The sequence below is a fragment of the Corvus cornix genome, chromosome 3 (assembly GCF_000738735.6).
Source record: "Corvus cornix cornix isolate S_Up_H32 chromosome 3, ASM73873v5, whole genome shotgun sequence".
Taxonomy (NCBI): Eukaryota; Metazoa; Chordata; class Aves; order Passeriformes; family Corvidae; genus Corvus; species Corvus cornix.
This window is the reverse complement of record NC_047056.1, coordinates 69,444,517-69,466,861: the sequence shown is the minus strand read 5'-3', so window position 1 is coordinate 69,466,861 and position 22,345 is coordinate 69,444,517. Positions and strand designations below refer to the sequence as shown.

The following is a 22,345-nucleotide window of genomic DNA, read 5'->3' as shown; positions in this document are numbered from 1 at the left end:
AAAGGATGCCAGCTAACATTGTGCTGTAGACATTTCAGTAATTGGTGTGTGTGTGTTGGGGGAGTCGTATGTTCTCCTTTAAGGTAGTGTAAGCTATTTTATTCAGAAGATACAGTTATATACTCAGATACCACAGAGATGTTAAGTGGTGCTTATTAAAAAGAAGTGTTCCTTTGCAGACATTTTTCTGTGTAGTCTTTTAAAAAGCATGAACCTAGAAGATACTGCCCTTGAAATGCAGAGGAAAGGAAGAGATATGTCACTGTATTTTTACCACCTTTACTGCCCTTTCACAATCTCTCCGTGACCATAAGTACATCTAGTACATCATAAGATCATGTTTTCTGATAGCTGAGAGTAAATTTCATTATGACATGTACTGTTGTACTCGAGGTCTTTGTGGTATGGCCATACATGCCAAACCACTGATTTCTATACAGGATTTCTTTGTAAGTGAATTGGAGAAAAAATCCTGCAAGTTATTGGTATGCTACCTGTTTATATTACTACATTAAAAGTTAAAACCGTTATTTTAAAGCCAGCACAGTTTGCTAAATAGAGTTTAAAATACCCAAGTTTCAGAGTCCTTTAATTCTGTAAACATTTTCAGTTTGTTTTAGTGTGTTGTTAGGGTTTCAGCTGTAATTTAATAGTTCCATGAGAATACAAGTTTGCCATGGTGTCTGAACTTGTAGAATGTTATGGTGCATTTTTGCATGTAGATTTTAGTTGTGATTTTGTCTTTTACTTTCTTTGCAGATGAAAGTAGATGGAAGAAATCTTCTTAGTGTTTGCAAGCTAGCATTTAAAATTTGTAGGAACAAAGAAAATGATTTCATCGTTCAAAATGATACATTATTGGGTATGTATTCTGTTCTTGTCTGTAAGTTAGATGCTGAAATTCAACAGTTAAAATGTTCATCTTTGAAAAAACATTTTCAGAGTTAACTTAGTCACAGACTAAGTTAAATAAGACTAAAAATTGCTTGCCTAGGCCAAACTGATTTATCTAGTCCAGTGTTCTAAGTAACAATGGGGATGGGGAATGCTGTTCAGGGGGAGCGCAGGAGCCTGTGTGTATTCTGTGATCTGTTTCCCCAGTACTACTCCAGCGTCCAGAACTGTTCTGTTCTGTTAGGGACATTGGGTGGTGCATCCCTGCCTAATGCCTTTTTAGTCTCTGTTTATACATCTTTTGTTCATTAATTTGCCTAATTCCTTTTTGGATTTTCTGATTTTGTCTGCATCTGTGATGTCATAGAACAAATTCCAGAAATTCTCTGTGTGCTGTTTTAAATCTATATATTTTTCTTAATCTCCTTGCTTGTAGTTTTGCAGGATTTGTAAGAGTTTGTACAGTCAGCTTATCTTTCACCTTCGTGATTTTTTAAAATGCAGTCTTATCACATATCTCTGTCTTCTCCTTTTCAAGATTGAGGCATCTCAGCCTTTTAGCTCTTTGAATGGATATTGTGTCATTCAGTTGTTTTATAAGTCCTCCTTTATAAGACCTTCTCAAATTCCAGTGGATCCTTCTTGAGATTTATGGAACAAAACTGTCTATAGAATTCAAGCTGTGTCTGCACCAAATTTTACAGAAATGAAATAGTGTTGACTGTGGTGTTGGCCATCATCAGGGAAGATCTTGAGAACAATCACTGGCTTTTTTTAATGTTTTATAGCTGCTGCTGCACATTGAGCCAATGATTTTGGAGAGCTGTCAGCAATGGCTCTAAGATCTCTTCTGTGATTTTAATAGTATTTGTGTCGTGCATACACCCCCACACCTTGCAAATACAAGAAATATGAAGAAAATGACAGTGTGTGAATGATAGTATTGATTGATAATCATTCCTTTCATTAAAACTTCAGTATGTTTTATTAATGTTGGCTTCAATCTTGCAAGCAGTTATTGCATGTGTATAGGTTAAGGCATATGTGTATTTTTACACATATGTATATTTAAGCATTTGCTTAAACAGATGAGAGTATTCATGGGCTTGAAGTTGAGTACACAATTGTTGTCAGAAATAAAGACAAGCCTTTCAAGTGGTAAGGAAAGGACTCACAGGAAACAGAACACCTGGGGTTGCTCAGTTGACTTTGGATACTGAAAAGTACAATTTTGTAGCAATCAGTATCATACACAGCACTTGAACAAGTCACATTTTGCTCTCCTTTCCATCCTCATTCACTTTGCTTTCACTTGCTCTTCTTTCCCTGTATTTTAAAAACTAGTGAAGGAAAGAACTTTCTTGGTGGGGGTAATTTTATTTGTTTATTCACTCTTTATATTTTGGACTCACCTTGACCTGGCAGAAGACGTGACCCTGACTTACCATCATAATTGCCCAGATCCCTGTTGCAGTCACTGGGTTATAGATTGAATTTATTTTTCCTCTTCTGTCCCTGTGAACTATTTATGTTGACTGCAGCAGCTCCAGTAGAAGAAATAAGTTAATCCTTCATCCCAGAATAGACAACTACTGTTCAAGACCCTGTTTGATACTAAGCAGAGCAGGAACCTGAAACTGATTTTTCACATTGCCACAACACAAATGATTTAATTGGTGAGGGTGAGAGTTTGGACAAGAGCATAGAGTGTGTGTACTTCATTCATATACACATATACTTGAAGAGACTTTCAGCTTCAGTTGAGACAGAAAAAATTTTTTAAATCTCTTCAATTTAATGATATAGGAAAAGGTTTTTATTCAACTGCAACTGAATGGAACATAGGAAGCAGAAATAAACATGTCTTGTAATCAATTACTAGAAATTCAAAAGTATAAAGTTGGTTAGGATTACTCATTTGTTTAAGATACCCCCACTAAATTCAGAATTTCACAGTTTGACTGCAAAAGATACATTGGGCTTGTGTTAACAACTGTAAATTTTAACATTTCAGATGTCTGACAGTGGTTGCACAAAACAAAACTTCTACGTCAACTTTACTTACATAAAAAGTAAATCTACAAAAGCTATGAACAGATTTTAAATGTGAGAGTTGAATTAGGCCCCTGTGCCTTTTAGTGCTCTATTTGAGATGCTTTAAGACATTTGATTTTTAAGGAAGTAGTGGGAATTAGTACACAAAATTCCAGGCACACACAATCACTTTTGCAAATCTTGAACTGAGGATTTCAGTGATTGCTGCTATGTGTTTACAACTTACACTGGTTCTTGAAGCCTAGGAGAACAAAAGTCGGGCCTATTCTCTTATTCATCAATAATTGTTTCTTGGTTTCAGTCCAAATATCCAATTTTTCTAGCCCACTTACTAGAAATGTAAGAGTTCACTCTGAGGGTGTTTTCCAATTGTTAATCTCTTTAATGACTGGACTGTATCAAATGTAAATTTTAATATTAGACTTTCTGAATAATGATTTTCCTTTTAGATTATTTGTTGGAGGTTCTGAGGAATGAAGATCTACAAAAAAACAGCGAAGCTCTCGTCTATTGCATGGGAGCTATAAAATTTATGTCTGGAAATGCAGTACTCCTTAATGAAATGGTCAACAAAGGAGCTGTTGAAATGTTGCTGCAATTAATGAAGCAGATTAATAACATAAAAGAACATGACACATATTTCTCCAACTTGGGCCACTTATTAGTCCAGGTTAGATTTACTTTTATTTCTAGAAGTACATACTTCAAGGACAAATTAAAAATGTAATTAGAGGAGATAAGCTAACCCTGTGTGCCACTGACTGAGTTGTACCTATATTTCAATAGACTTATTTTTAAGAAGTTTAATGAAGTTGTTCAGCACCTAAATTTAATTACCATAGATGTTTGTGTGTAGTCCATTTTAAAGGCTTTAGAAATTCTGAAGTTAATAGAAATATTTTTAGGTACCTAATAAACCAGTTTCTCATTACTGCTTTATTGTGCTGACAATGTTCTGGATACTGTAGTAAGCAGATAAAAATGTGTTCTCTATCGAAATTCTTGAAACTGAAATAATAAACACAAACTGGTTCTGCAATACTCTAGGAGGTTATAAAAAGCTTTTTATTACAAGAATAATGCATTTTAAAAACGTGTAGGAAAATACAGCTGTGTTTCTTTGACAAAGTGTTTTCGAAGAACTGTAATGTAAGGAAAAAGTAGTTGCAAAAGCAAACACGTTTTGAATCTTTTGAAGGCAGCAGGCTCAAAACTATTTTCACATACAAAGCACTTTGATAAGTGGTGGCTCTGAAAACTAATCTTTGGCCCTAAAACTGTTTAAACTCTTGTGTTCTAGAAACACTGGTGGGGGGGCTGTTGTGTTTATCAAGGATTTGCCAGGGAGATTCCTGGCATTTGTTTGGAAGTTACTGATGTAATGATTAGCGAATGGTTTAATTGTAAACTTCCAGGGACTTCATAGGAAAATATATTGGATAATTTTCTGAGGTAGTGTTTGCACTAGGTTTGTCTGCTAATTATGCCAGATTTCTTTAATTTCTACTAATTTACAAGCTAAGGATTTTATACTTCTTGAAATTATATGAGAAAACATCTTACATCATCACATTACTATTGATGATTTTTGTCTGTTTTTTTTTAATCTTGGTCAGTTTATTTCCAGGATTTTGACTAGTTGTCTGAACTTCCTGACAACTTGCCAGGAATGTTTTTCTTCCATTAATTGCCTGTGGATAAATATAGATTTTTTTAATCAAAGGTTTAGTTTGCGAATGTGTGAAAGGAAAATGTTATATTTTATGCTTTCTTTAAAAAAATCTCTCACGTCTCTGCTCTTTTTAGTTCAAATGGAAGTGTAGCAAAACTACTTTGTACCGTTTGAATAGACTGGCTGTTTCTAAGAAGTTCTTGAGTGTTTTGTGGGGAAGTCAGTACTGACAGCTGTCTCTTACTGAGATTGCTCTTTCACTTGTTTGTGTTCTCTTCTATAGTAGTACAGATACTTCGCTTTTCTTCCTCTTGTGAGAAAAGTAGTGATTCCTACTGCTATGGAATTCCTGTGTGACTTTCTCATATCTGTTCCTTCAACAAAACCATGTGCGCTGCTTCTTCTGTGTGAGTTAATTGATCAGTCATCACAGACAGATGAAGAAGTAGTTCTGTTTAGAGGGATGATTGAAGAAAGTTTCTTCTGTGCTTGATGTCTTCAGAATAAAGTTTTTGTAGCATACTGTATCTTGTAGCAGCAGATCAAATAGCCAGTGACATACAGAAATAATGTCTTCAGTTACAGAAAGCAAATTATATTGGAGGAGAAATTTACTTTAAATAGTCACAGTGATCTCTGAAGGAAGCTCTGCTATCTCTTAACCTTGGTAACCGAGGTATCCCATTTAATTGGGACCAGCTCTTCATTCTTTAACTGTGTAATTGCACAGTCACCAGATGGCAGTGTTATACATAATCTTGCTAGATCCTTTTTGTGGGAATAAAGTCCCTATCTGATTTCTTCATTCTTCCACAATGCATTTTGTGCAGAAGTCCTACAATACAAGAATAAAAATGTTTGTAATAATTACTTTTTTCCTTAGCAGAGGACATTAAACCAGGGTCATCTTTGATTATTTTGTTGCTTAACCTAACAATCTGATGATATTTATACAAAATATGGTAATGCTTATTCAAAAACCAGGATTTTGAAGAGTCACTGACAAGACTTAACAAATACTTCGCATTCCTTAGTTGAAAAGCACTTAAATATCTTCTCCTTTAAAAATGGCATTTGTCAGCAGTTAAATTTTCTGTTTGGCTGAATTTGATCTTTCACATGGCAACATAAGGATTAGGGCTGGTGAGGATTGCTAAAGACAATTGTTATGCATTTCTCCCTGAAACATAGGGTCTGCTTGAAGCAATCACATTCTCTCTGGAATTCAGCTGCTGTCTGGCTAGCTTCTATAATTTTTTTAATTGTACTCTTCGTATTTCCGTTGCACATTAACTGTGTTTTGTGGAGATATACTTCTATGAACTGCTGAATGCTGTTGTTTTGTACATTTGAGTATATATATGTTATTTTGGATTGCTTTTTCTTTCCAACCTGTCTTTGTCTGAGGATGGCTCTTGATAGAATTTACTGCTTGAGGATTTTGAACCATCGAATTGTATCAGACATTGGAAAATTTTACTCTCTTTTTGGAGACCTTTGCACCATTGTCTGTTGATAATTTTTTTTTCCATTTCCCAATATGTAAGTCTCTTAGCTGCAGTGAAAGCTCTTGTCTGGGTTTGAACAACACTTATAATATGTGGTTTACTCTTCATTTCCTTTATTGTCTCTATTGAAGTTTAACTAGAATTCAGCAAATACCATCCTAGGCTGACTGTGAACATCTTGTATGTAAGCACTGAATGGGGTCTTCTGTCTCCATTCCGTGTGACAGGAATTTTTCTACCAAAACTTTTGAAAAGCAAGGTATTTGATCAGAATATATTTATTATATCTCCAGTAGTATGTTGATTTTTGAAGCATCATGACTTGAGAAGGAATGTGCATCTGGAAAATTTTTTTGCAGTTGTTCATTTAAAATAATAAAAAACTCCAGGTGTCTTCTTAAAATATGAGTAATATGAAGCAAATGGCTTCTGTAAGTTCAGATTCTCTGTATTATGCATATAGTATAAATTTCATGTTTAGTGCTGAAGTTAAATCCATTCATATATCACATGATCACGTTTTTTTCCCCTCTGTGCCTTGCTTCTGCATTTTGACATGTTGCATCTCCTGTTACTCCATTACAGAACATCATGGGGTTGCTGAAGATTTGTATTCTGCTGTCAAATTTGTTGAAGTAGGACAGAAACTTGAAAGCTGGTGGAGAATGAACAGAATATGCGTAGAATCCTATGTGCAAAAGCTCAAACACAACATCTTAACCTGCTCTTTGTCAAGAATTTTTCTTTAAAATTAGCAATTACATATCACTGGATAAGCAGTCCAATTTAGTGATAAAATGCTTAATTTCCAGAGTTTTTTGTGATAAGAGACAATTTGAACAGATAGGTTTTGTGCCTTATCAAACTACATTCAAAACCAAATTGAAGTTAATGACTTCACTCTGAATAAGAAAAAAATGGAAGAATTCCCATATTCACATAAAATTGAATGACTTCACATTCCTTTTATAGTGTTCTGGATCAAATCAAAATTAATTTACGTGTCATTGCATGTCTGACCTTGTTATTAGAATACTCTTACCTTGGAAGAGAACCAGAATATTTCAAAATATGCAATAGCTGATTCATTTTGTATATCTACAAGTGTTAGATTTTTTTTATGCTTTAAGCTCCTTGAAGTAGAGCAGTAGCATCTGAAAATATTTTGGTTTCTCCAAATAAACTTGAGCACTTAAGCTTTTCATTTTTGTGTTGTTCAAACAATGAATTTCTCTTGATCTTGATTAACTTTCAATTTTTGAATTGGAATAAATGTGATTGTATTTTTAAATCAGTTCATTTTAGTTTGCAGTTTACAGTTATCATCAAAATATATATCAGTATTTTCAAGACTTAAATTTTCAAAATGAAGATTTATTGAAGAATTATGCAAAAAATTACTTTAACCATCTACAGCATTTCACCTAATTTCCAATTGTTACATGGCTGTATATGTGAAAGATTTTAAAACATATGAAAGATCATGTGTCCCTCATAGAAGGAGGTTATGCAGGCAAAGAGCAGTATCAATCTTTCATTTTCAGACAGTTATCCCAAATACACCATCTTGCTGCCTGCACGTTTCCTGTTGCTATTAATTGGTTTGTACATACCTGCAGAATGTTAACGGGGCATGCAGACTGCCTTAGATGCTATAAATGAGATGTGAGCTTTACTGAATTTCCCCCCCCAGTATACTCTGCTGTGAGCAGCTGTGGTTAATAGGTGTTTCAATGCTCCTGTGCAGCTGACAGCCACTCTGCGCACCCTGGCCGACTTCCCCCTGGCGCGGCGCCGGCTCAGCTGCAGCGCTGCCGTCTCCGAGCTCTTCGTGGCGCTGGAGCAGCGCGGCAGCGACGAGGACATGTGCACCTGCATTGTCAGGATCCTCAGGTACGTATGGACACAGTTGTGCATGCAGGCAGGTCCCTCTTCCTGCTTGAGAGACCTCGAAGCAGGATCAAGCACTAAGATTGAAAGATTTACATTGAACTCTTTTTTAAAAAGCTCGGTGTAGCTTTGAATGATATCGATGCTAGTTGTGTCTTTATTAGTACTTACAGAATTGTTGAATTGTAGCCATACAAACTTGGATTCATCATCCCTGTGAAAAATACTGTGTTGCATTGTGTCATTCTTTGATCCCACAGATTCTGATTGAGTTTTTTAAAGTACCATTTCTTACATTTTAAAGCTGCATAAATTATTAGGTATTTATTAATCCTGGTTTAGGCCATGTTTTCAAAAAACTAATGAGAGAAATTGCACAAGGGACTCTGTATTGTGAAATAAAATACAGAAGAGAGAAAATGTGACCAGTGTTCATTGTTTGAGCTGTTACAGAGCGTTTGAGGAGATTAATCTCTGGGATCAGGGCTTGAGCGTGCAGATGGAAGTGCTGAAAGAATCTCAGTTTTATGAGCAGCCAGCGGCTGCTTCCCAAGTTGTGCTTTTTAGAGGGAGATCAGTATCAGTTAGTCACCAAAAAAATTATTTTGTAGTCTGAATAGTTTCTCAGTCAAAAGTCTTCCACCATCAGCTTACAGTATCTTACCAAGCATCAGCTTGCAATATTCAGTGCTAAAGGGACTTGCAAACAATGTAAGGATTTTGAAGAAGTTGTGAAATTGGCTGTTGGTAATTTCAGGAGTAGCTGGATTATAAACACAGTCTATGAATGATGTGCTGGATGAAGTATTTGCCATTGCTGCTTTGTTACTGTATTGAGTCATCATGCCTGTGGCTCCACGTTCCTTGAGATTCTGTTACAGACTCCTCTTCCTGTTCAGCCGCTCCAAGTTATCCATCACATTCTCCTTTCTGGATGAGACTTGGCTGTGCTTTGAACAGCAGCTCCATAAGGGGCTGGCATTCCTTCCTCCCCACAGCTAAAAGCAGGCAAATCTGCTCCTTTGCTGTTTGTGCTATCTCTAAAGCATGTGAATGGCTTCCCCTATTCCATGCTACCTTGTTCATGTCTGTCTCTAGCTCTGTTCCTAAAAATGAGCTGTAGCAATGATTACAGCACTTTGAGCATATTTACTTCTTCTGAGGAGGGAGCATTTCTTTTATTTGGAAAATGCCATGAAAAGTGGGATAATGGGTTTGTAATTAAGTGTGATTGATACTTACACTGTAATTCTGATAAGGACATTTACTTGATCTAGAATTCAATATGGAGAAAAAATAATTTATCTTAAAGTTTCCTACTGCTTCAGTTTTTTTCCTTAAGTTTAGAACTACATGCTTCAGGAATACAAATTAGCCATAAAATCAATTTAATTAGCTTTCTGGAAATTGCAGTCACAAAAAAAAATACACTATGCAGTACAAAGCTCAGATTTGAATTTTGTTTTGTCTTCTGGTTAACACAGAATGTTTATTCTTTTCTCTCAATCAACTTTAGGCAGCTTCTTTGTAGACAGTATGTTCAATCTATTCAGATTATTAATTTCTGTAAGTCTGTAAATCTTCCTGTAAGTGGTTGTAATTGAACATCAACACAGGTCTTTTCTGGTTTTGACTACATGAGGCCTAAGATGTTATCATAGCTTGTTCTGTTATTGCATTTTTCTGGTGTGACCAAAGCATGTCCAGTTCCCTGTTTTGGGAATGGTCAAGGTGAGCAGTGTAGAACTGGAGCAGCTGTTAGGGAATGTGCAGAGATAAAATCCTTGCCTGCAAGGAGGCACGTTTTTCATATTTGCTGGTGAGAGATGTGTTCTCTTAGTACTGTTGCTGGGCTCTACTGGATGTGCACTAGGAAGGGACCCCTTATTTCCTCTCATCTGACTTCCCACATCATCCTGAAATTCCAGTTCTCCCGTTTAGCACTAAGAAGTGCTGGTGTTAGCACATGCTGTACCCATATGGCAGGCAGGTTGGGAAGCTCCTTACATTTGCTTCTTCCCATAATTCACTGTGGCAAGGATAGCTAGACTTCTGTTTTGCTAACAGAACTGCACATGCCGCTGCTAGAAGTCAGAATATTGGCATTCACTTCATTTGTCAGAAAACAGGTCTGAGAGTCAAATGTGGAAAAACCTTTTATTAATTTTTATTTTATTTTTTCTCTTTGTAGCAAACTTTCTTCCTACAATGACTTCTGTGCAGCTTTGGCAGACTGCTCCAGATGTTACTTCTTATTTTTAGCCCTACTAAACAAACACCAGAAGCAGCAGGTCAGTTTTTCATCTCTTGATTTTTATGTATTAATCCTCTGATGTGTCTGTGTATTATTGTGTATAAGCTTGTTTTCAGCGACCTACTTTTACGCATTTACCAAATAGTTGACAGCATTTCTAAGCAGTAAATAATTGTAATGAAATAATTTAGATTAAAAATTCAAAGCAATACAGAGGACAGTTGATTAACTTGTCTGTTCTTTGCATGTGTAGAAGCAGTCCTTTGAGTACCCACTTTCTTTCTTAGTTTTAAAAAATACTTTTTAAAGCAAGAAGTTATTTGAATATTTAATGGTAGGAAATTGTTGGGCTTTTTCCTGTCCTCCTCACCTGCAAAAGAAATGTGGCTTTTCTAGAGCTAAGCAATGTTAAAGCAGAGGAAAATATGTTCCTTGCTGTCATGTAAAAAGGGGAGATTTACTCAAACCCTTTGTGTTGGATAGTCTGTGAGACCCCCAGGAAAGCCATGACCCTGTGTCCGACCAGTCTGTCAGTGTCCCATTATGGAACCCTTCACTAAGCAGTCCCACTGGATCTGAGGGCAGTTCCACTGACTTATTCAGGGTCACACACCAAACAGAGAAACCTCTTCTTGGGTCTCCACCTTCACCTGCTGCAGGCAATGGCAGTGCCCTTGAAGGACTCGCATTAACAGTTTGCAGAATAACACTCTTTATTAATAGAATTCTGTTAATAGGTTAAGGTTTGAGACTTGCCAGTGGTAGTATCTGACTGCAAAAATCTATTCGAAGCAATGCACTAATTTAAAGCAATGTACTAACAAGCTCTAATCCCCAATAAAAGCTGGCCTGAGACAATAATTCAACATGCAGAGATCACAGTTCTTTCAAAGCAGGCATCCCTTTGGGGGAGAAGACAGGTTCAGCTTGTTGGCTGATCCCAGAAGTTACAGTGGAGTCTTCCCCCATTTCTCCCCATTCTTAACTCATATTCATACTATTTCTTTATGTTTAGGTGGAGCTTGAGTGACTTTGATCATACATCTTACTCAGTGAGGGGTGGTTGTTGTAGGGGGTTGATATCTCAGGATAGTACCCTAGATAACCTTGAGATGGGGACATGGCGTTAGTCCAAGGAGAGTGATTTCGTAACAACTGCCGATCCAAGAGCAGGATATTTTCCTTTATCTCCCTTGCTTTTCAGCTGCTATGGGGCTTATCAACTAGAAAGTACCACTGAGTTCCCTCCTCTGCAAGGGTTTCAACATAGTGCCTGGCCATGGTGTCTCCACTCCACCCTCCCTTGAGTCCCCCCTAAATTGCGCCATCTGTGGGAGGTCAGATGTGCTGACCGTGTTTCATTCAGGGAGTACAACTATTTTTCCCTGTAACTTCCATACCATTATCTTTTTACCCTCAGCCATCTTCCTGTACTCTCTATGTAAGATACCAAAATGTATCTCTCCTTTGCTAGAGAAAACCACATGCCTGGAGTACCACATTTGGGATGTTCATGTAGAAATAAATGTTTAAACTTTGTCAAAATGTCTCATATCATGAAGTAAAATTCTGAGTATAGTTGCTGCCAACTTTATTGGAACTCCAAGGGTGTTGCTGCTCTGTTGTCCTGCTGTATCATAGTGATCTTTCCTACATTTACTGGAGCACTGGGTTCTCAAGAGTTTGGTGCAGGATCCCAGTCTTACAAATTGATGCATTGGTAAGAGTGGAATGTCCTATGTAGAGCAAATTACTCGGCTCTGTTGCCAGGTAAGTTTTAAGAAGAGAGTAATTTTTATCTAAAGCATAGATGTTCAAAGGTGGACCAAGGTTTCAAAGCATAGAATGTTAAATTACATTAAGATCATTCTTAAAAGTAAGGAACTTTCATGGCTAGTCCAGCATCTGAACTAGTTTGAGATCATTTAGTTATCCTATACAATTTCTGCCAGGGTTATTAATTCTTGGGAGATTTGTTAGAAGGAGGTCTTTTATGCTGCTATCATTGAAGGGAAATAATGAAGGTAACTAGATTGGCTGTGCTGAACAATATTCTTTCTCCTGCCAAATACAAAAATAATTTGTTCCTTTCCTGTTTACCAGCATCCCTGTTTTCTGTGATAATGCACATGGAAGAGGAACAAAGATTAAGTTGATTCTTTTCTTCTAAATGTCTGCTGATTTACACTTCTGTAGCATATCTGAGTATTTCTAGGTTCAGGCTGCTCTTGCATAGTTTAGTCTTCAAAGACACTTTAGTAAAATACTATGTAAATATTAAGCAAATAACATGAGAAATGTCAAAGCATGATATTTTCCTAGATTTATAGTTGTTCTTCCTTGTGACCACTGTATTAAAAACTCAACAAATTATGGAACCGAGAATAAGGATCTTTAATTCAGTAACACCTTTCTCCTAAACTTAATCTGTCATTTTAAGGGTAGCTTTTCTAGGTTCCTGAGATAATAGCTTTGTGTCATAATGAATTGTAGGCTCATATCTACCTCAAATTGTTTGTTATTATTTTGTATTCAGAATTTAGCTTCTCATTTGTCTATTAAGTGGTCCTAAAATACATCTTTCTTCACAAGGTTAGCATTGCATTTTATGTTAAATTGTCAGTTGTTTTATCCAAATGCAAATGAGTAAAGAAGTAGCTTGTGTATTAAAAAAACTTAGCTATTACATTGTGTTGATTATATATGCAATGTCTTCAGAATAATTATTTCTTACTGCAGTTTTGAAACAAGCATGAAATTGTCAGTTGCCAGCTTAGTGAAGCCCTGGAGAAACAAAAAGAACGACACAGATAATGTAATGCACCACTTTTTCTGTAATATATAATAAACACTTGAGCTGTGAGGAGTGCAAATGTTTTTCCTGAGGTGTAGTTGGCACTGCTGATCTTTGTTTTAAAATGCTGACAGCTAGTGAGTTACAGCATGAGTTGCTATGTGTTGAAAAGAAATGAAGTAACAGCAGTGTGAGTAAAATTGTCTGCTATGGGAAGAAGCAAAGAGAAGGAAAAATCATTATTAAAGCATTAAAAATCTTCAGGACTGAAAACTGATATGAAGAAAGGAAGTGTGTGTGTGTGTGTTTTTCTGAGTTTTCAGGTTGCAAAGTTTGTGGGATCAAGTTTTTTACTGGCAGTCATAGCAGGTAGAAACATATAGGGGAAAAAATAGAGGAAAACCAGCATTCAGACTTTCTCAAGGGCTATAATATCTGTGACTTTAAAGATAAGTATTAAGTACTGTGAAAGTTAAAATGTGAGCACTGAAAATAGGATTAATGACTTGCACCCGTACCACACACTGAATTCCACAGTTGCAACCCAAATATTCTCTGTTCTTCTTTCCACACTGCACTGTACAGCTCTTTTCCCTTTTTTCTCAGCTCATTTTCTCTTGGGTGAAAGAGTCAGAAGGAATGGAAAAGTAATGATTCAACTCTATGGGAAAGACTTCTGGGGAAATTGAATTGGCAAGACTTGATAATACCATGTGTCATAGTCTTAGGTAGGGAACACAGAAGACTGGAAAAGGTGAATCTTCAGGGTAGGACTGGGGAAGTCAGCTGTGCTTTTGCAGACATCTGAAGTATGTGTTCATGGTTGGCTTTGGAACTTACTTGTGTGGAGTAACAAAAAACATCCTTGGTGGTTGCCACATGCTGTCAAAACTGTCAGAAGTGTTCGTGTAGAGCCTCTGTCTTGCAGGATAAGCTTTGCATGATTCTGTTTCTAGTCAGCATTGTAGACTTTTGCCCATCTCAGGAAATGTTTTAGCAGGTTTCTGTTCCACTTTCCCACATCATTATCGTCTCTAAGCTTTCCAGATAAACTACATAAACGGTGACTTTCTCGGGCTGTGGTTAATGTCGTAAGTCACAAGGAGGCCATGCTTTTGGAACAGGGACATTGCCTAAATAGGACAGTAGCACAGTAGCTTCTGTCAATAAGTCAGGCACTACCTGATCTTAGGTGGCATTTTGGGGCCCTACCAGCTTCCATGTAATCTTTTATCAGTTTGGAGTCTATTTTCAAACCTAAGAGCACAAACACAGGGTGTGATACTAAAATTTGTATAGAAGCAATCTTAGGCCTGTTGTATAGAAAGGTCCCCTTACACTTTAGTGTAGCTTACTTTTTAAATTGGGAAGGATGTGTTTAAGAATCTGACATCATGGGATGCGGTAATTGCCTATTCAGCAGAATAATAGTTACATTGGATCACATGAACAGTTCATCCAGTCTGTTCTTCATACTCGGCAGTGGTGAGATTCAGATGTCTAGAGAACAGTAAAAATGGAGCAGGCATGTATGATACTTCCTGTGCATACTTACCAAACCTCCAGCTCTTTCCAGTTTGGAAACACCCTCAGCCAGCTGTGTATGAAATAAACCTCAGTTGACTTCTTTTCTGTGAAATTCTACAGTCTCTCTTCTACCCCCTGTAAACTTTTAATGTGTTAAAGATCCATTGACAAAGAGTTGTACAGCAAATAATTCCTTTAGCTTATTTTGAATTTGGCCTTTACTGTCTTTATTTGATGCCTTCCGGTTCTTGTATTGTGAATGTGGTTAAGCCATTGTTCATTTTACACCTCCCTTGATTTTCTAGATGGTTATCCTACTCTCTTTGAGTTACCTCTTTTCCATGCTGAAGTTCTTGCTTACTTAGCCCTTTCTGATCGAGAGACTGTTCCATGTCGTGGTGTATCCATGTTGTTTTTCTCAGAACATTTTCCAATCCTGATTCCTGTCTCATTTTTTGAGAGGAGGAAACCAGAACACAGCACTTAAGATGTGGCCATATCATAGATTTGCATGCCTGCATAAAGTTATTTCCCAATAATTCCCAATCCTTTGTTTGCTTTCTTGACCTGTGATCATTAAACTTTGTCATTAACTCCAAGATTGCTCTGTAGGTGGTTATGGTTGGTTCAAAGGCTGTAGTTTTATACATGACCATATGTTTGCTTTTTCTTTTCCGCACATCCTTTCATGTTTAAATTCATGCATTTAAATTTCATCTGCTGTTTTATTACTAACTGACTACGATTCTTCTTCTGCTCTTCAGTCAGCCTTCATCTGTGGTACTTTGAATATCATAGTGAAATCAGTACATTCTTCCATATCACTGCTGCTGCCCATTTTCTGTGTTTATGGACAAATTGAACACAACAGATCCCAGCACAAAACCTTGGGAATTCCACTGGTCATCTTCCACCATTGCAGGAGCTGTTAATTTACTCTGTTTACATCCTCTAATCATTTATCTATACCAAGACATTCTCCCTTACATCATGGCTCATTAGTTTTACTAGGATTTTGGTGAGTGGCTTTGTTAAAAGTCTTCTGGAAAGTCACATGGGTGATATCAGATGGGTCTTTTTTACGCATGTTTATTAATCCCTTCAAAGAACTCAGTAATTGGGTAAGTCAGAAGTTAGGAGTCTTAAAGCTGATTGTGTTTATGTGGCTGTCCACTCAATTTTTGTTCTTTTTTTGTGATCTCTACTAATTTATCTGGTCCAGACACCAGGCTTGATTCTCACTTGGAATCTTTTCATGTTTGTTACAGTTTTAGGAGGTTGCATAGTGCTGTTATTATATATAATTAAGCTATTTAATTAATTAGTTCTTTTAGAACTGTTGGATAATTATCCAGTCCTGCTGATTGGTTACTCTTTGTTTTGTCAGTTTGTTCCTTAAAGTTGTTTGTGATTGCTTCAGTTTTGGACAGATGCTCTGATGAGCCTTCCCTGGAGAACGGTGTAGCATTGGGATCTCCCACTTGCTTCTAGAGTGGGCATGAATCAATGCAAAGAACTCATTTAGCTTCTCTGCAATGACCTTGTCTTCTCTCAATGCTCCTGTTTTATCCTGATCATCAATTAGTTCTGCAGATTCTGGCAAACTTCCCAGTCCTGATACATGTGAAAAGATTTGTTATTATTTCTGTGTCTCTTGCATCAGCTAGAAGAACTGCACTCATTTTCAATTATAATTTGCACACTGCATTACCTGGCTGATTTAGCAATCAGTTTGTCAGAAGCAATTTATTGAATAAAGAGATGTTGCCTTGTCATCCTCTTAAGGACATGTCCACATCTATCAGGTTCACTGTGCCTGAGTCTGACCAGCTTCCTTCCCAAATGTATCTACCAGGTAGTGGCTCCCAAATCAGCTTACTGTCTTCTGTGAGCAAGCAGGCTTTTGCTTGTGAGATTTTCTCTTGTCTCTCCCAAAGAAAAAAAACTTTGTTTCAGGGCTATTAGTGTCCTTTTTGCTCTTAGGAGTGCTGCCATGGGGAAGGTTGTCACAGGTGAGGCCTGTAACTGCAGGGAACTTTTCCACTTTGTTTCTGGCTTTATTGATTAGGCAAAGGCTTATTTGCATGCAGTGACTGGTCTTTCTGTCTGTATTTTGTCTGGTTTATGGAGAGCTCTGTGATGAGCTCCCAGGCCCCCACCATCTCTCTGTTTCAGTCAGTCATGTAACATAAGTTGTGTACTGCCCAAAACCAACCACAGGCTCTTCCCTATGTAGTGTAGTGCTGCACCTGTGTTTAGTTCAGATTCAGTTTGCCTTTTAAATGCTTTGAGAGTGTTATTGGTATTCTGCTCAGTGACATCACAGTCTTATGAGATACCAAAGGGGGTTTTTTTTCACATTGTTATTGGGGGCAGTGGTGTGTTTCTACGTGTATTGCTTGCTTCTAAATAAATGGTTATCAGTGCTGACCCACGTGTTCTTTGTGTTTTGGTTACTCACTTTTTCCTCTGTGCCATCTCTCGTTTGGGCTGAGGACAGTTGTCTGTGTGACAGCACGATACATCATGTCAGAGAACCAACCCAGCTTCCAATAACCCTAAAACTGAAGAAAAGAACTCCAGTCCTTTCCTGATTATCATCTGCATTGCTTTCCCATCTAGTTTGTTGAACAGCCACACAAATACTTCCTTAATCACAAATACTAAGGCAGTAATATGGCAGAGGAAGCAAACTGAATGGAAAGGAGATTGAGTGCTGTTTATGCCACTACTTCTGCTGAAGTGCTTGTCAAGGTAACCCTACAAAGAACTTGCATCGATAATGTGGTTCTTTTCTCATACATTTACTAGTGCATATTTTCAGTTGTATTCCTCCTCAATGTAGCCCAACATTATAATAGTGACTAGAGGACAATTTTAAAAAGGGAATATAGTAATGGATCATTAAAGAGCAAAAAATACAAGATTTTTCTCCTGCCTTTTGTGTGTATACTTGCATATTCATAACTGATCAATCTGAATTAGCTTTCTTTTGTCAAGAAGGAAGTAGCAATTCTAGGATAGGTATTCTGACAGCTCTGAAGGAATTTCCCTGCTGATAAACATGAATAACTACAGAAGGTCACTCTTTCCCTATTGTATGATTTCTGACAGAGTGCTGACCTGATAAGTGTATGTGCATCTTCCTAATGCTTTAGTTGTGATTTTTTTTTCTTTTTTTTTTTTTTTTGTCTGAAAGAAAAAGCTAAAGTGTTAAGAAAAGTGCAGAATATGTGATCTGTACACTGAGTATGAAATTATCAGAAATACAGTCTTCAAAGTTTATAATGAACCAGTCTTCATTGGCATGTATCGTATAGAAACCTGCTGTGCTGGTGTATCAAAAGATACAAGTGAATGTAGGTAATGACTAGATAGGTAAGCAATAGAACATCAAATAATAATAATAATATACTACTGCTTGGTGAGACACACTGTTATTAAAATATGTTGTTGTAATTTTTGATTTAGTTTCTCTAAAGGATGCTTTAAGCTTGGGAATACCTCTGAAAAAAACTAAAAGAATTATTAGAGTTAAAATCCCCCAAGGAAATTAATTTATCCATGACAAAGGTCAGACCATTAGCAAGCTGCCTATTAATAGAATATTAAGGAAGACATTTTTGTTAGTAGGCCAGTCTTTAATCTAGAAAAAAAAAAAGGGTTACTAAGAAATAGGGGCTAAAGCTGTACAAATTTAAACTAGTAATAGGAATAAAGATTTTAACCAGAGAGATCAGCAGTCATTAGAGCAATACCATGGGGGATATGGTTTTCAGCTTTTTTTTTCAATTCATTGGCTTCTGAACTTTTTTAGTAAGCAAACACAGCTTTTTGTCAGACGTTCTGGTGACAGTGTGCTTGCTTTTCTTCACCTTTCCCAGGTCTCCAGGTGTCCACAAACAAACCTGAGCATGAGTTCTTGATCGCTGAAAGTCACTAAGTGCAAATGAACCCTTGTCAGAAAAGTCAGCTGAAAAGATCAGATTTGAGGGGGTAGAAATTATTTGGTAGGGTCCTATGGTGTGGATACACAGAAGTATAATTACATTTTTCTGATGGCCTCTCCTTCTCCTCAAATGCATTAATATTTTGGGGACAAGGAGGTTCTCTTTACTGACAAAGTACTCCCTGCTGTCACTGTGGCAAAACTGCTCCGCTGTGCTCCTTATTTCACATTCCTCGGTCAAGACATTCTCTATTTGCTTTTGGTACTTCCAGGGTGTTCTACACCACTGCCCTCTCCCCATTTTTTTATTCCTTAAATTGAGTTTCATTTTGTGACAGTTGTCATTTCTGGGTTTAAACAGAAATTTTCACAGGTAGAATGTCACTTTGAGGTGAATCTTTACTGTATTTGGAAGAGATTAGCTCCAGGTTAGTATAACTACTGTAATTTTTCCTATAAGTAGACTATCAGTGTCTGCAAAGAAAACTCCCAAATTTTCTTTCCAAGGTGCACAATAAAGCCAAAATACAAATTTGGAAGTGAAGTAAATTAGATTTGAATGAGAAGCAGGGCAGGTGGTAGAATTTTCACTAACTCCCCTGAAATTTGTGTAACATGGAAAGCAGATTTCATTTACAGCTGATGATTCAATAGGAACTCAGCCGCTGGCATCTGACCTTTTGTTTTGTAGTATCCTCCCCATTCTGAAGGCCCAATAAAGTAACCAAATACAGTAACCACAGGTACTCGGCCAGGTTCACATGTTCTAGATTGGACTGTCCTTCCTTATTGATCTTGTTTTAGTTAGAAACTACTGACCTAATTTGCTTTCCTTTCCTACTGATACGTAAGCCTGTGCAGTCTGTACCTGTGCTCGTCATGCTTGCACTGAAAGGCAGGTGTACTTTTAATTGCCAAGATAAACTGTTGTCAGGTCCTGTGACTCAGCAGGTACATGAGGTACCTTTGCTACTAGGGCAGTGCAAAGAAGAGCGTTTCACAAGTAGATAAGCAAAAAAGTCATTTATATCCGTGATGATCAGATGTTTATGCTCCAGTTGCCAGAAGAATAAGAGTTAAATGCTGATGGAGTATGTGGTGCCATTACCACCTTAAAACCCAAAATACCACTGTTTCTTCCCACATAGGAAGCAAAGAAAAACATCTTCTCAAGCTTTTCTTGATTTGTTTGCTCAAATTTATTTGTGTAAGTGAAGCTGTATGCTCTCCTATATAGCCTTCCACCCAGGTTTGCGTACACTCTGTGTTCATCATGTCTCACATGAATGCCTCACTATAAAAAGATGAAATAACTGAGTGTAATTCCTATCTTTAATCTAATTTGTCTTTAGTGCAATACATGTTAAAACATCCATATTATATACATTGATATGATAAGTGTAATTTTTCTGTAAGTGTGAAAGAATGTCTGAAATTCCATATGCAGTTAATACTTCAAAGATGTAGAAATGCACAGTAATCTCATTTATTATATTGATTTTTTGCTATGTACAGAAAGGCCCATGGGCCTTGCACGGGTTTAATTTTGCAGGCAGTTTCAAACTGTCGTGTAGCTTTGCATGTATTTTTTTACACAGCCATTCTAAGGTGGTGTTTCTTATGCCTGCAGTCCTTACCCATGAGCATTTAAAGAAATACAGCCAAAAATAATACAAACCCTTGAGCATTGTACTACACAGGAGAAGTTGTACAGCTTTCCTCTTTGACTTTGCTAGTTAAATTTTCAGTCAAAGATAATGAAACTTCAGTACTATTCTATTAAAGCCGGATGTGCTTAGCTAAAAAAGAAGTATTTTATAAGTTTGTTTTGCTGGGCTGTAGGTGGAAAGCACAGCTGAGATCACACTTCTCAAAATACCAGTTGATTGCTGTGCGGTACCTGTTTGTCTCTTTTCTGATTGGGTAGAGCTGTTGCTGGGCTGATAGCATTCTGACCAAAATTAGAAAGTCAATATAAACGAGTCAAACTAGACTGCCTGCTTTTTTCAGTTCTCTCTTCTGATTCATCAGTTGTTTGTTTCAAATTTTTACAGCCTTTGTGAGTTGGGTGTTGTGCCAGCAAAGGTGAAAGCTCTTAGTGGTTAGTCAGTAAGAATATTCATTAAAAATTGTCTTGATGACATTTAGATCCTAACAAAAATGTGATGCCTAGTTAAAAAAAACGTGGAAGTGGGTCCTACAGAGTGATATTATTAAATACATGGATGTGAAAACCATTTCCTCACTTAGGAGACTGCTGCTTCTCATGTTCAGAGATAGCACTCATCTTCCTGAGAGGATGTTATTGCCAGTGTCTTGTGGCAGAGGCTTAAAACCTGAAACTTACTGATGAAGGCACGTATCCAAGAAGGAGCTGCTGCCTAAACATCTTTTTTTCTTCAGTATTAGAGTGTATACTTTAACAAGTTAGACTGTGCCTGGTTAACTTATGTTACTAATACCAGGGAGGGTTAGAATATGTGTAAATATAATTATGATATTTGGAGAAAACAGCATATGAATTGATTAGCAAAATTCTAGGTTAGTGCAAGTACAGCAGGTTAGCAGCTAAGGGTTGATGGTTCTGATGTACTTGGAGAAATGCTGTTACTTTACCTTCACTGTTAAGATAAAGCTACAGACTTAAAAAAAAACTTAGTAGGTTCTAATGTGTCAGAGGGAAATGTTTTAAGTAGTTTAAACTTGAGTTACTTCAGACTTTCAGAATTTATTTTTTGCTTATCACATACTGGTGGGTAAAAAAAGATGGGGATGTTGTTGAATGCTGTTCAATTAGGATCCACTAGTCTTGCCACAAAAAGGCTGTATCTCAGTATGTACAAAATGAAGGTCAGGCTAGAAAGTGCTGTAGGTGAGCAACTTGGTTAATGAGATCTCAAGATACCTTACAGAAACAGAAAGTAGGTCTCATTCAGCAATGATAAAAATAAAAGGGTAGGAAGAGCATATAAAATCAGAAAAAAAAAAAAAAAAACAAAGCACAATATGAGGTGCACCTACAAAGTGATACAAAGAGAAACAAAAGCTTTTATACTATGGTGAGAAGACAACAAGGAAATAATTGCTCTGGTGTTCAGAAGAAGGTGAGCATTACTGACAGATACCACTGTGAATAGTGAAGTGTGAAATGCCTTTTTTTTGGCTTCTTTTTCTGAAAGGGTTATGTATGACCACATGAATAATCTCTACTTCAGCCTGGATTCTTTTATCTCTGAAAAACAAGCTGAAGCATGTTTAATGTTGTCAAACCAGCTGATGAAATTTACCTTTTGGTGTTTACAAAAGAAGAGAAAGGGGATCCCAATCCCTAGGTTTCTTGAAAAGTTAAGAATTGCAAGGTTGTAAGGTGCCTGTTTTGATAAGGAGAAAAAGGAGGAACTGAGGAATTACAGACCAGTCAATTTAGATTATATTTCTGGTAAAAATCTGGAACAAATAATTCAGCTATCTGTAAGCATTTGGAATTAACAACGAAATTAATAAAACCTAATTTGGGTTAACAGTAACAAATCAAGGGGAAGGAGTTTAACCTCTACAATGGGTACCAGGCCTAGAAAAGGAAAGGTTGTGGTCTCTGCCCATCGCAGCTGACATTTGCTTACTTGAAAGGTTACTGAATTCTGGCCCACATGATTATTCTAGTTACATAAAATGCAGTTTTAAGATGTTTTAAGATTACTGTGGGCTTGGTAAAAATAGATGACCTGTACTAAGTATATCTCATTAGTAATTACTCCAGTGCTATACTAGTTCTGTTAGGTGTTTTTGATTTCTTCTGTAA

The 22,345-nt window shown here is 36.9% G+C and overlaps 1 protein-coding gene across 6 annotated transcripts in view; it reads left to right on the top strand.

The window, feature by feature from the left end:
• ARMC2 (armadillo repeat containing 2) overlaps positions 1-22,345 on the top strand; it is a 61,363-nt gene that overhangs the window by 26,658 nt on the left and 12,360 nt on the right. For all 6 annotated transcript variants that reach the window (XM_039568809.1, XM_010403156.4, XM_010403139.4 and 3 more), the window contains 4 exons: positions 760-862; positions 3,399-3,619; positions 7,877-8,022; positions 10,211-10,310. In XM_039568809.1, the coding sequence (XP_039424743.1) occupies positions 760-862; positions 3,399-3,619; positions 7,877-8,022; positions 10,211-10,310 (570 nt within the window). The remainder of the gene's footprint in view (positions 1-759; positions 863-3,398; positions 3,620-7,876; positions 8,023-10,210; positions 10,311-22,345) is intronic.